The sequence below is a fragment of the Microplitis demolitor genome, chromosome 5, assembly GCF_026212275.2.
Source record: "Microplitis demolitor isolate Queensland-Clemson2020A chromosome 5, iyMicDemo2.1a, whole genome shotgun sequence".
NCBI lineage: Eukaryota > Metazoa > Arthropoda > Insecta > Hymenoptera > Braconidae > Microplitis > Microplitis demolitor.
In genome coordinates this window covers 7,146,912-7,158,682 of record NC_068549.1, presented here as the reverse complement: position 1 = coordinate 7,158,682, position 11,771 = coordinate 7,146,912, and the positions used below count along the sequence as shown (strand labels likewise).

The 11,771-nt window shown below is 27.7% G+C and overlaps 2 protein-coding genes across 7 annotated transcripts; one reads left to right on the top strand and one right to left on the bottom strand.

Moving 5' to 3' along the window:
* The first annotated feature begins 3,253 nt into the window (after positions 1-3,253).
* LOC103569645 (glucose-6-phosphate exchanger SLC37A2) lies at positions 3,254-8,472 on the top strand. 6 transcript variants are annotated; one of them, XM_008547022.3, is made up of 9 exons: positions 3,254-3,342; positions 3,616-4,111; positions 4,193-4,271; positions 4,350-4,485; positions 5,285-5,656; positions 5,835-5,879; positions 6,111-6,309; positions 6,394-6,542; positions 7,914-8,472. In XM_008547022.3, exons 2-9 carry the CDS (start codon positions 3,835-3,837, stop codon positions 8,277-8,279), a joined length of 1,623 nt encoding a protein of 540 aa, XP_008545244.1. In that variant the 5' UTR covers positions 3,254-3,342; positions 3,616-3,834; the 3' UTR covers positions 8,280-8,472. The 6 variants fall into 6 exon arrangements, with proteins under 6 accessions (XP_008545244.1, XP_008545248.1, XP_008545245.1 ...); XM_008547023.3 differs by having other exon boundaries at positions 3,271-3,319; XM_008547024.3 differs by lacking the exon at positions 3,254-3,342 and adding an exon at positions 3,349-3,464.
* LOC103569644 (gamma-secretase subunit pen-2) lies at positions 8,409-10,555 on the bottom strand. The gene is made up of 3 exons (XM_008547021.3): positions 10,224-10,555; positions 10,012-10,116; positions 8,409-8,647 (listed from the first exon to the last, which is right to left on the bottom strand). Exons 1-3 carry the CDS (start codon positions 10,282-10,284, stop codon positions 8,508-8,510), a joined length of 306 nt encoding a protein of 101 aa, XP_008545243.1. The 5' UTR covers positions 10,285-10,555; the 3' UTR covers positions 8,409-8,507.
* Positions 10,556-11,771: the final 1,216 nt, after the last annotated feature.

Sequence of the window (11,771 nt, the reverse complement as noted above, 5' to 3'; positions counted from 1 at the left end):
TTTATGATATTCACAAAAAAAAAAACGGATTTTTTGCTGCAAAAAATTTTCACTTGTACCAAAAAATTTTCTTAGAGCGAGAAAAGATTTTTTTTTAGCAAAAGAAATAATTTCTTGCGCCAAATAATTTATTCTAATTCTAAATAAATTTTTGTTTCCAATTCACAATAAAAAAAATTTCTTGGGGTAAGTAACGATTTTCTTTGGGTGAGGAAAGATTTTTTTGCGTCAATAAATCCATTTTTTTCTGTTTACGCTCTTTGGTTTTGAAAAGCTGTCTAAACCCAAAAGGGAGTATAAAAGTATGCCATTTTGGAATTAGTAACGCGATACAAATAATATAACTATATTCAGTGACATTAAGTCATATTTAGTAACAGAATAATTAAAACATTAATTTATTTAAAGAAAATAAATACGAGCGTCTTTTTTCCCGCGTAATTTAAATGGAATTCAAATTATATAGATAAATCGCTTTATCTCCATACCTGGCAATAAAAAAAAATTTTAACTATGAAAAGGCACAAATTGAAATCAAGACCTTTTTAACAGTCCCAAATTTAAAAACATTAATCAATTCTATCATAAAGATATGGCGGGAACAAAATTTTTCTTATTCTCTTAATAATATAAATAATATATAAAATCTCTAAGGGTTTACTATGAAGTAAAAAACCTAGTACCCAATCAGAAAACTAGTACTCGATCACTCAATGAATTTGTATATCTATATTTATTTATTTATTTAATTTTTAATGCCAAGGCAACTAAGCCGAATGGCAACATATAATACATATTTGTTTACAAGTCACATTTGGTGTAAATAAAGAAAACTTGACGATTTAAAAAAAATTAGAAAACAAAAAAGTAAATTTAAATAACTACTCTTTACATAATAGATCATAGCTATATAAACACTCAAATCAAATGTCCGATTCATTCATAATTTATTAATCAACATTTCAAAACTGGTTGTAAACAGCCCAAAAATTTTTTATAAAAATATCAAATATTGCTTCATATTTGAATCGTTATTTTTATCAAATTCGTAAGAACGGTCTTTTTTTTATAACTATAATATAAAAGCTATATATCAGCATCATATCGCGTATCGTGCACAATATATAATAGCTTCTAAAACTCAAACTTTGAAATTAAAATTCCTTCAGTTCTGAGCAATCGTCAATATAGTTTTTTTGCTATTCTTTTGGTATACTTTGAATGACTGTCCTTCAAAATTTTTAAAATATCGTAAGAATGGGCTTCTTAAGATCTTACTATTTAAGAAGCTGGAAGTAAAAAATGTTACTTGATGGATAATGATTAATGATTCTTTGTTTTTAAATTTTTTAAAATTATATAATAAGTTTAGTTTTTTTTTATCAGAAAATCCCATTATGATAAATGTTAGTTTAAATGATGTCCACATGAGTAAATTTACTTAAAAAAAATTTTAGTTGATTTCAAAAATTAAAAAAGACTGAATGTTATTAATGACCACCAATGGATTAAATTATATCAATAAATATTGAGTTCTTGTAAGCGAAAACCTGTTGATCAAAATTTAAGTATGAAAGTCCAAGAATGAAAGATTACGAGTTTAATAGTTATGTAATTCGGTTAAAAGATAAGCTAGTGTACTGAGAGAAAATAAAAATTAATCGACATGATACAAAAAATTTTTGTTCAATTTAATCTGAACCATTCGTTGATAATGAAAAGTGTAAATGAAAGTTAGATTTTGAATTTTCTTATTGTTTTAATAATACATAAATTAATATGGTATTTGGGGTTGATATTTATAAGGAATTTATTTATAATAATTAATAATTTGAACTACTGATAGCTTTATCTATACATAATTGCTGAGATAGCTTGCAACAAAAAAATCTTCATCTATTTCTACGATTAATCTTTACATTCAAATATTGAAAAACTAATAAGTGTAATTATTATGTTAAGAAATCCCACATAACAGGATTATCTTGTAATTATAAAATATATAGAGTAAAAAAATATCATTTATTTATTTTTTCAGTAAGCTGCATAATCTTTAAAAAATTGATTATAAATTTGCGGTAAATTTTTTAAAACAAAAATAAATGTTGAAAAGTCCAAAAATACAAACCTTAACTGCTCGTTATAATTATTATATTATTTTTTAATAATCATTTTTATTATTTTACAATTTAACATTTTTGTTATATTAATTATTAATTTTTATTTAAATTTAAGATTTTCAAGTTTATTTTAAATTAAAATTTTTATTTTTTTCCTTTCAGTCTAATTATTATTATTTAAAAATTTGAAAAAACATTCCGCTTTTTTTCCTTAGACGTCGTTTTTTTTTTCAATTCTACCCATCATAATAGTGCTGCTGCGCCAGTAGCTGATGGAGAAAAAGCGAGTTGACGAAAATCTATAACCAAAAGAAGATGTCAAGTTGACTGCAAAAAACTTGACGTCACAAATAATTGACGGGAACTTGTAGTAAATTTGGAAGTTATATTTTTTTCATTAAAATTTTTTCTCGCAACTTCCTGTCAGATTTAAATTAACTATTACTCTTCAAGTTTTTTTTACCGCATCTTGAAGACAACTTTCTAATTCAACTTACATTCCTATTACGGCTGTAGCTTTACGTCAACTTGTAGTTTATATTGAACTCATATTACAGTCAAAACTTGGAACAGCAGAACTTGACGACCGCTTTTTAAAAATTTGCAAAGTTTTTAAATTTGTCAGATGGCTGCTAATTAGTTCAAAGTATTCAAAAGCATTAAAAAAATTTTTTTTTAATCGTTTTAAATCATTTCTTTTAATTAGGAAACTTTACTATCAAATAAATTTTAGCCTATAAAATTTGAAAATTCGAATTATAAAATAGACGTAATGATTTTACTCAAATTTAGTATTTAACAATAAATTATATATTTTTTAATTAATAAATGTGAATGTAGAAGACATTAAACAAATTTAAAATTATTAATAAATAGAGTAAATAATTAAAAGAATAAAATTTAAAAAAAATGCGCATTTAAAAAGTTTCAAAATTAATAAGCGCATTTTTTATAAATATTATTATTATTATTATTATTAATTATTTACTCTATTTATTTGTAATTTTAAATTTGTCTGATGTCTGCTACTGTCATTTTTTGTATTTTTATTTTTTAAAGGGACCTTCTATACAGAATTCTATATTATCAACATTTCTTGTAAAGCGAAATTTTTTTAATCTTTTGTTGTATGTAAATGTTAACATATTATGTATCATTTAGTATAATGTTTGGAGAGAGAGTGGTTCGGAGCATTTGACGTATGTTAACTTCTGCATGTCTGGTAAAACTTTACTTAATCTGTCCTTGTTGATAAGCTGTTAAGAAAATTGTTATTTATATTTATAAAAATTGTTTTGTATTTCCATAAGACATCTTTGTGATTATAATTACAAATAGTTCAAGGTTAAAGTAATATATTAAAATAAAATCTACGGTAGCTAATAAAAACTCATTTGTATAAAATCCATTCTTAGAAAATATACTGATAAATTGTTATCAAAATTTAAGTGATTGATTTTAATTAATATCGCTTTTTTTGTTTTCTTGGTTCCAGGAGTGACGTTGGTTGATATCAAATATTTTATTGTGACTCAATCTTCCACGTAAACAAAAAGAACAAAGAATATTTAAAACACATGTCAAAAATCATGTGTAGATAAAAATGTGTCAAGACATTGAATAATGAGTAATAATTCAGTCGGACGGATTTTTCCATAAAGACAAGATAAATTTTTTTTTGCATAATTTTTTTAAGTTTTGATAAAACTACACAATGGTGCTTCCTCCTACTGATACTCCTCCAGGAATAAAAATAATCAATTTATTATCAGCTAAATGTTGCCCTCAAAGAAGAATGAATAAATTAGCTTGGCACAGGGCTGGGGTATTAGGGCTTACATATTTAGCATATACTTGTTATCATATGTCAAGAAAACCAATATCTGTTGTAAAAAATGTACTAAATTTAAATTGTAGTAGCTTATCACCACCACCGGATTTGATAATTGATGATACGAATCGCTATACGTGGTGTGATTGGGCCCCATTTAGTAAGGAGTTTTTATATTTATTTTTAAATTGTTATCAGTTCAATTTTGATAGCTTTTATATGTAAATTTATTTTTTTTTAGACACTCCGGATGCTCCTGCATTACTCGGAGCCTTAGATTCAGCTTTTTTATTTGCTTATGCCGCAGCAATGTTCCTCAGGTGACAATTTCATGTAAGCTTTAGTTGTTGTTATATCAAAAGAATTTATTTGCAATAAAAATGAATTTTAATTTTCAGTGGATTTGTAGCTGAACGTGTTAATCTTAGATACTTTTTATCACTAGGTATGATTGCGTCTGGAATAGCTTCATATTTATTTGGCATTGCAAAGCCATACAAAATACATAGCATGTGGTATTTTATTCTAGTTCAGGTTTGTTTTATAGTTACTTAGATTTTAAGGAGGAAAGGAGTCTGAGATACAAAAAAGAAAGAGCATATTTTTGTCATTTTTTTTTTTTCAGAGTACCTTCTTTATTAAAATTCTTAAAATTTGTGACATTATTAAGCATCATTTCAAGTATGTTCTACTAAATTTTCATAAAAAAATATTGAAAAATAAGCCAGTGGCAGAGGGGAGAGACGAGTCACTTAAAAAAAAGTCTCTATGCCGTAGGCAGGATAACTCATGACTGCCTCATCTGAAATCAAAAAACCAAAAAGAGTTCTTTAGTACATAAGTTTATCTGAGATATGAACGAAGGATATTTTTTTCTTCAATCACTACTTATTTTTAATTACACAAAAGGAAGAATTTTTGGCAAAAATCAGAATTTTTTGATTGCACCTCTACCAAAAATTCAAAAATGAATATTTTGTTTATTCCTTCGTTCAAATCCAAGATAAACTTATGTACTAAAGAAATCTTTTTGGTTTTTTGATTTCAGTTGAAGCAGTCATGAGTTATCCTGCCTACGGCCTGGAGACTTTTTTTTTAGGTGACTCGTCTCTCCCCACTACCACTGACTTATTTTTAAATATTTTTTTATGAAAATTTAGCAGAATATTCTTGGAGTGATGCTTAATAATGTCGAAAATTTTAAGAATTTTAATAATGAAGGTACTCTGAAAAAAAAATCACTTAAATATGCTCTTTTTTTGTATCTCAAACCAGCTTCCCCCTTTAAATAACAAGTTTCACTGTACTAATGCTTAATTTTATTAATTTTTAGGCTCTTGGAGGAATTTTTCAAACTAGTGGTTGGCCAGGTGTAGTTACAGTTGTAGGTAATTGGTTTGGTAAAGGTAAAAGAGGTCTTATATTTGGTGTGTGGAATTCACATACATCTTTAGGAAATATATTAGGTACTTTAATAGCAGCTGAATTTGTGGAAACGAATTGGGGTTTTAGTTTTATTGTACCTGGAATATTAATGGGCTGTGCCGGTTTTATAATATTTTTATTTCTTGCTGCTCACCCTGCCGATGTTAATTGTATATCGCCTAATCCACCAAAATTTAAAAGATTAAACGCAACAACTAGTTCAGATGAAGGAACTACATCTGGTGATGATGTTGATAGACATCGAGTAAGCGACGATGACGTGAGTCAATAGATTTTTAATTATTATTATATTTCATTACGTTTTTACATTAAAAAAAAATTTCTTTTTTAAACCAATGAGCTTTTTTTTTCAAGCAATTTTTTTAACATCAAATTAACATTTGATAACCATCCAATATGCTTACACGTAGGTCATTTAACAATTTAATTTACTTTAGCAACTCACCCATCGTGTTAATTGGCACCAGCATGGCTTTGATCCTGTAAGTGCACGAAATGACATTTTTATTTATTTATTTATTTTTTTTTTTATTCATCTATAAATTGCCATTATTGCACTATCAAAAAACCATAAATAAAACAGATTAATAATAATAATAATAATAATAATAATAATAATAATAATAATAATAATAATAATAATAATAATAATAAAGATTACTAGTTTAGTACTTGTAGATAAATAAATTTATTTAAAATTTTTTTTTTAATAGGATATAGAAACTTTGAGGTCTGAAACGAGCCCTATGCTATCAGTGAACAGACGTATGCATGATTCCAAAGAAAAAGCAATCGGATTTGTTGGTGCAATAAAAATACCTGGGGTCTTGGAGTACTCTTTTTCACTTTTCTTTGCTAAACTCGTTAGCTATACATTCCTCTATTGGCTGCCTTTGTATATAAGTGCATCAAGTCAGTATTTGTTAAATATTTGATATAATTTTATTATCATTACTTATTTATGATTTAATAAAATAAAATTTTTTTCATTATTAGCCACTTATAGTGCTACATTGAGTGCTGATTTGTCAACGTTATTTGATGTCGGTGGTATAGCAGGAGCTATCGCAGCTGGAGTTTTGTCTGACTACAGTGGAATGAGTGCAGTGACATGTGCATCAATGTTCTCATTAGCAATACCAATGGTTAGTATGTATTAATATAAAACAAATTTTAATAATTTGTTATAATTAGATGACAAGTGATTATTTTAGTTAAAATATTCTGCAAAAAATGTAGAAAAAAAGATATATATTTGGGTGGTCGTTAGAAATTAAATTTCTTAAGACACCCCATAAAAAGCTTCTTTTTAGTGAAAAAATACGTGGGGAATTTTGTTTTTTCTTTTTAAGTAAAAAAAAAATACGTGCCTCAGGACGATCAAAGTTCATTTTTCGATACAATCGCAGTTTTTTTTAAATATCTCATGAAATATGCAGATTAACGAAAAAAATCATAGGAACAATTTTGTAGGAAATTAAATTCTTGACGAAAAAGATCATGTTCATTATTTTTATAAAATGTGTATTTATGGAGATATTTTTAAAAAACTTTTTTTAGATCTTATGAATTGAGCGTTTTAAGGATTACGAATGTTGAAAATAATACTTTTCTAAATATATAGAAACTACAGTAAGCATTAATGATTGATATGTTACGAGTTACGGAGTTGTTTATATTTAAGAAAAAACGTTATTTTTAACATTCGTAATCCTTTAAATGCTCAATTGAGAAGATCTAAAAAAAGTTTTTTTTAAATATCTTCATAAATACACATTTTATAAAAAAAAATGACAATGACCTTTTTTTGTCAAGAATTTAATTTCCTACAAAATAGTTCCTATGATTTTTTCCTTTAATCTGCATATTTCATAAGATATTTAAAAAAAAACCACGATTGTATAGAAAAATGAACTTTGATCGTCCTGAGGTACGTGGTCTCATTACTTAAAAAAAAAAAAAAAAAAAAAAACAAATTCCCCAGGTATTTATTCATTAAAAAGAAGCTTTTAATGGGGCGCCTAAGAAAATTTAATTTTCACGACCACCTTAATTTTATATCTTTGATTCAAATTGTTAATCCGAATATTTAAATTAGAGTATATTTAATTTAAATTTAATCAGGTGGAAATATATTACGTCACGATAATGACACACTTAAAATAATGACATTATAATAAATTATTATGGTTAAAAGAAAATATTCTAAAAACTATGAGCTCCATAATACGTCTTGCAAAAATACTTTTCCGTAATTAAAAATGAAAAATTCAAATAAAAAAATTATTTCCAAGTAAAAATTGATAAAGAAAAATACTTCATTGATGGTAAAAAATTCGTCAGTGAGTCTTGAATGTGTTTAGTGTACAGTCAATTTCCCATCATACACCACAGTATCTTCTTTTCGATTCAAATCTCATTTTTTCCAATAGACCTCTTAATAATTATAATGACAATATTATTTATGCTTATATTTTTCCACCTGGACATGTCTGAATTTATATTCAATTTTTCAGCTGTTTATATATGATTACGTTGGAAGCTCAAATCTTGCTATAAATATTATACTGTTACTGTTTGCTGGAGTATTAGTAAATGGGCCGTATGCATTGATAACAACAGCAGTATCTGCAGAACTCGGAACACACCCCAGTCTTGGAGATAATTCAAAGGCTTTGGCCACTGTAACAGCAATAATTGATGGTACCGGAAGTATTGGTGCTGCTGTAGGTCCATTATTAGCAGGAGTTGTATCTAGATGGACAGGCTGGCACAATGTATTTTATATGTTAATGTTCGCTGATCTCTTAGCTCTACTATTGTTATCTAGATTAGTTTACCGAGAATTAAGAATGTATCGACAACGGCGACTGGCTGTTTAAATTAACTTACAAATTATCAATTTTTAATACCATATTTTCATATTAATATTTTTAATAAATAATATTAATGATATTGTTAATAATAACATTTATAAAAATTTACGTTTTATGAATGACAAAAATGTATTTTTAAAATTAATTATAAATTATAAATACGTGGTATAGTAAATACATGATTTTTTGACAAAATCAATTTATTGTTCTTCAATTGATTTAATAATTATTTTATCACGGGATTCCTTCAGGTATAATATAACTTATAGAATCAGCAAATTCACCCCAAGCTGCTCGTTGTGTTTGAAAAACAATTACCCATGATAAAAGTACAGCTGCCCATATTAATGCCCCAATTCCAGAGAATATAACATCTAAAAATAAACACAGATAATTAGAACGTGTTTGTTTTTCGTAAGAAATATATAGCATATTGTGTGACAAGGGATGAAACAAGACGATCTCAGACTAAAGTAAAATTGACTGACATCACCCGCAGTCTGAAATTGTGTTTTATCCTCAGTCACACACGATATTTTTCATGATTATCCTGATAGCACGAGTTGCTCGTCAAAAAGTTGGTATTCATTAGTTTGCGATAAACTTGACGGCAAGTTGTGGAAAACTCTAGCTTCTGCAACTTTGGCTACAAGTTACCACCAACTTTCTGAGAAAGTTGACGCCAGGAAAGAGCCGCAATCCGAAAGCAGATTTCTGAGAAAATTGAAGGCAACTTTCCGTCAACTTATGGATTGCCAACTTTTGCAACCACCTTTCTCAGAAAGTGTCTATCAACTTTGTGAGTACCAACTTTTGCGGCCAACTTGGCGTCTAGTTGTGGCTGTTAGTTTAGCACCAGTTTCTCGCCAACTTGGCTATCAGGGCACCTGTATCGGAACTTCAAGATTCAGTGTCAGCAGCCAGTAGGAAACAAGTTAATTTCAAGCCGATGATGCGGAGAGCTGTTAGAGAATGAGAAATCTGTGATTTACAGTCACTTATTAAATAGTAGATAAGATAAAAATATTATTTTTACTCATTTTTTAGTATTTTTATTTGTTAATTAAAACTGTCACTTAAAAAATGAAATGAGTAAACTGAAGTGACAAGCAAACAAATGAGAATAATAAGGCTGCAAATGAAAATCAAATATATCTAGCACAGGGCAGAAATAATTGTGTTTCTACCCAAGGGAAAAAACACGCATGTTTTCGCCCGCTATATGAAGATATTTGTGAATTACGAATTTGCTAGCAGTTGTTTGCAGTATCGGCTTGAAATTAGCTTGTTTTGACTGGCTGTAGAGACACTGAAACTTCAAGTTTCGACGCTAGTATCATGAAAAATAACCCAAGTAGCAGAGAATCAACTTGAAGATGTCTTTTAAAAGGATAAGAAAAATTTTTTTTCTCAAAGTCATCTTTTTTAGTATAAATACGACAAGCAAATATTGATTCCGAAGTCAGAGCCGAGTTGTATTGTTTTTCCTGTCTTATTTCAATTAAAAAGGTACTTAGATGACTTATTTTACCACTATTTGTACTTTACTTTTTGTCGTCATTTGCGTCAAGTCTTTTAAGTAAATATTTTTTTGGCGACATAAATTTCTGATCGTTTTGTCAACATATTGGTGTCTTATCGATAAGTCAAAAAGTAGCCTAAAAACTGTTATCTTATAGATGTCTCAAAGGCAAGTGTGCTACTTGGGAAATTAAATATGTTATTATAAATATTTTACATTTTCGAATTTGTTTTTGTTCGTCATAATGTGGAGCAAGAAATGCTTCTCTAAAAAACCATATTGTATTTACTGCCCAAACGAATGGTAATGCTGCAAAACCAACTGGAATATAATAATGATTAGTAGTGAAATTTTATAATAAATGATATTTCAAAATGTGAATGTACATTTTTTTTTTAATTAAAAATTTATAAACTTAAATGGCTTACCTCGGAAATACCATTTACATAAATGTAATTTTTTGTCATGAGGCATTTTCGATAAATCCATGATTTAAATAATTTAAATAATATTTTCAGAAGTAGATAAATATATTAAATTCTGTAATTAAGATAATAGACAACAATAATAGTTGGGTGAGTGAAAAAAAAAATGTTTGACACTACTATTTACTATTTTATGACACCCATTAGAGTTTCTATGTAGTTATGGTTAACAACAAAAAGTACATTGGGTGGGTAGAGAGGAAGGCTGGTAATCAAAAACTGCATTGACAAGGGAGCAGAGCAGTTTACATTTAAGCGCCACTGGTGATTTCCTCAGTAGCGCAAATTCAAAAAGAAAAAATCTGTAAACTGTCTGACCCTGCGAACCAGCCCTGAAATGTATTCTAGAACCAACATCCGCGTTTCTTATTTATACTAGAAAGGAGACTGAGACAAAAATTAATTTGTCTTATCCTTTTAAGCGACATCTTAAAGTTGTCTGTGTTTTACTTGAGTACAAGTAATTGATTTGTAAAAATAATGAAATTTTCGAATGTTTGTTACTCCAATAACTATTTTAAATTCATCGTATTCTAACCCAAGTAGCACAGAGTCAACATTAAGATGTCTTAAAGATGTTTTTTAAAAAGACAAGACAAATTTTTTTTGTCTAAGAGTCATCTTTTTTGATATGAATACGACATGCAAATGTTGGATCCGGAGACAGAGATGAGTTGTATCGTTTTTTCCGTCTCATGTCAATTGAAAAGTCGTTTAGATGACTTTTTTACCACTATTTGTGTTAAGTTTTTTAAGTAGGTATTTTTTCGGTGACATAAATTTCTGATCGTTTTGTCAACATATTGATGCCTTATCGACAAATTAAAAAGTAGCCTAAAAACTGATATCTTATAGATGTCACAAAGGCAAGTGTGCTACCTGGGAAGTGGACAAATTCTAACTGTATCGAATTTCGTGGTGTAAAAGGCATTTTTTCCAATAAATATCACCACTAATGTCCAGCAAAAAATTAACTTTTTTATATTTCAAACAGATAACTTTATGGTAACGATTTCTCAACTTTTTGGTAACTTTTTGATAACATTTTATAATGTTTTGTTGACAAATAGCAATTAGCTTTTTGGTATCGAAAAGGAAACAAATTGACAACTTTTTTATGTTGACATATAAGATTCAAAATTTTATCTTCATGTTAAAAAATTAAACATTTTTATGTTGGCTAATGCTAGCAAATTGTTACATTTTTGAAAGCTTGTGGATAGGATAAATAGTAGTGAATAATAATGTGATTATATACAAATGTATATATTTGTATACAACCCAGACAGCATTCAAGTCGGAATGACTGCTTTACGACGTTTTTTTGAAGGAGCCCTCAAGAAGTCTTATGGTGACTTCTTAAAGATGTCATTTTTAAGAACTCTTAATTGAGAGTTCTTGAAGACTCCATAATTAAGACGTTAGTTTTTTTTATGTCTGAATGTGTACTTTTTTAAACTTCTTTATGAAGTCAAAACTAAGAACTCCTTA

Excerpts from the sequence above, each read along its gene's own strand:
- LOC103569645 (XM_008547022.3), top strand. The coding sequence starts at position 3,835 with ATGGTGCTTCCTCCTACTGATACTCCTCCAGGAATAAAAATAATCAAT. Across the intron at positions 4,486-5,284 it reads GGTATTTTATTCTAGTTCAG|GCTCTTGGAGGAATTTTTCA; the intron begins GTTTGTTTTATA and ends ATTAATTTTTAG. Across the intron at positions 5,880-6,110 it reads ACCAGCATGGCTTTGATCCT|GATATAGAAACTTTGAGGTC; the intron begins GTAAGTGCACGA and ends TTTTTTTAATAG.
- LOC103569644 (XM_008547021.3), bottom strand. The coding sequence starts at position 10,284 with ATGGATTTATCGAAAATGCCTCATGACAAAAAATTACATTTATGTAAA. Across the intron at positions 10,117-10,223 it reads ATGTAAATGGTATTTCCGAG|TTGGTTTTGCAGCATTACCA; the intron begins GTAAGCCATTTA and ends ATTATATTCCAG. Across the intron at positions 8,648-10,011 it reads ACAAAAACAAATTCGAAAAT|ATGTTATATTCTCTGGAATT; the intron begins GTAAAATATTTA and ends GTTTATTTTTAG.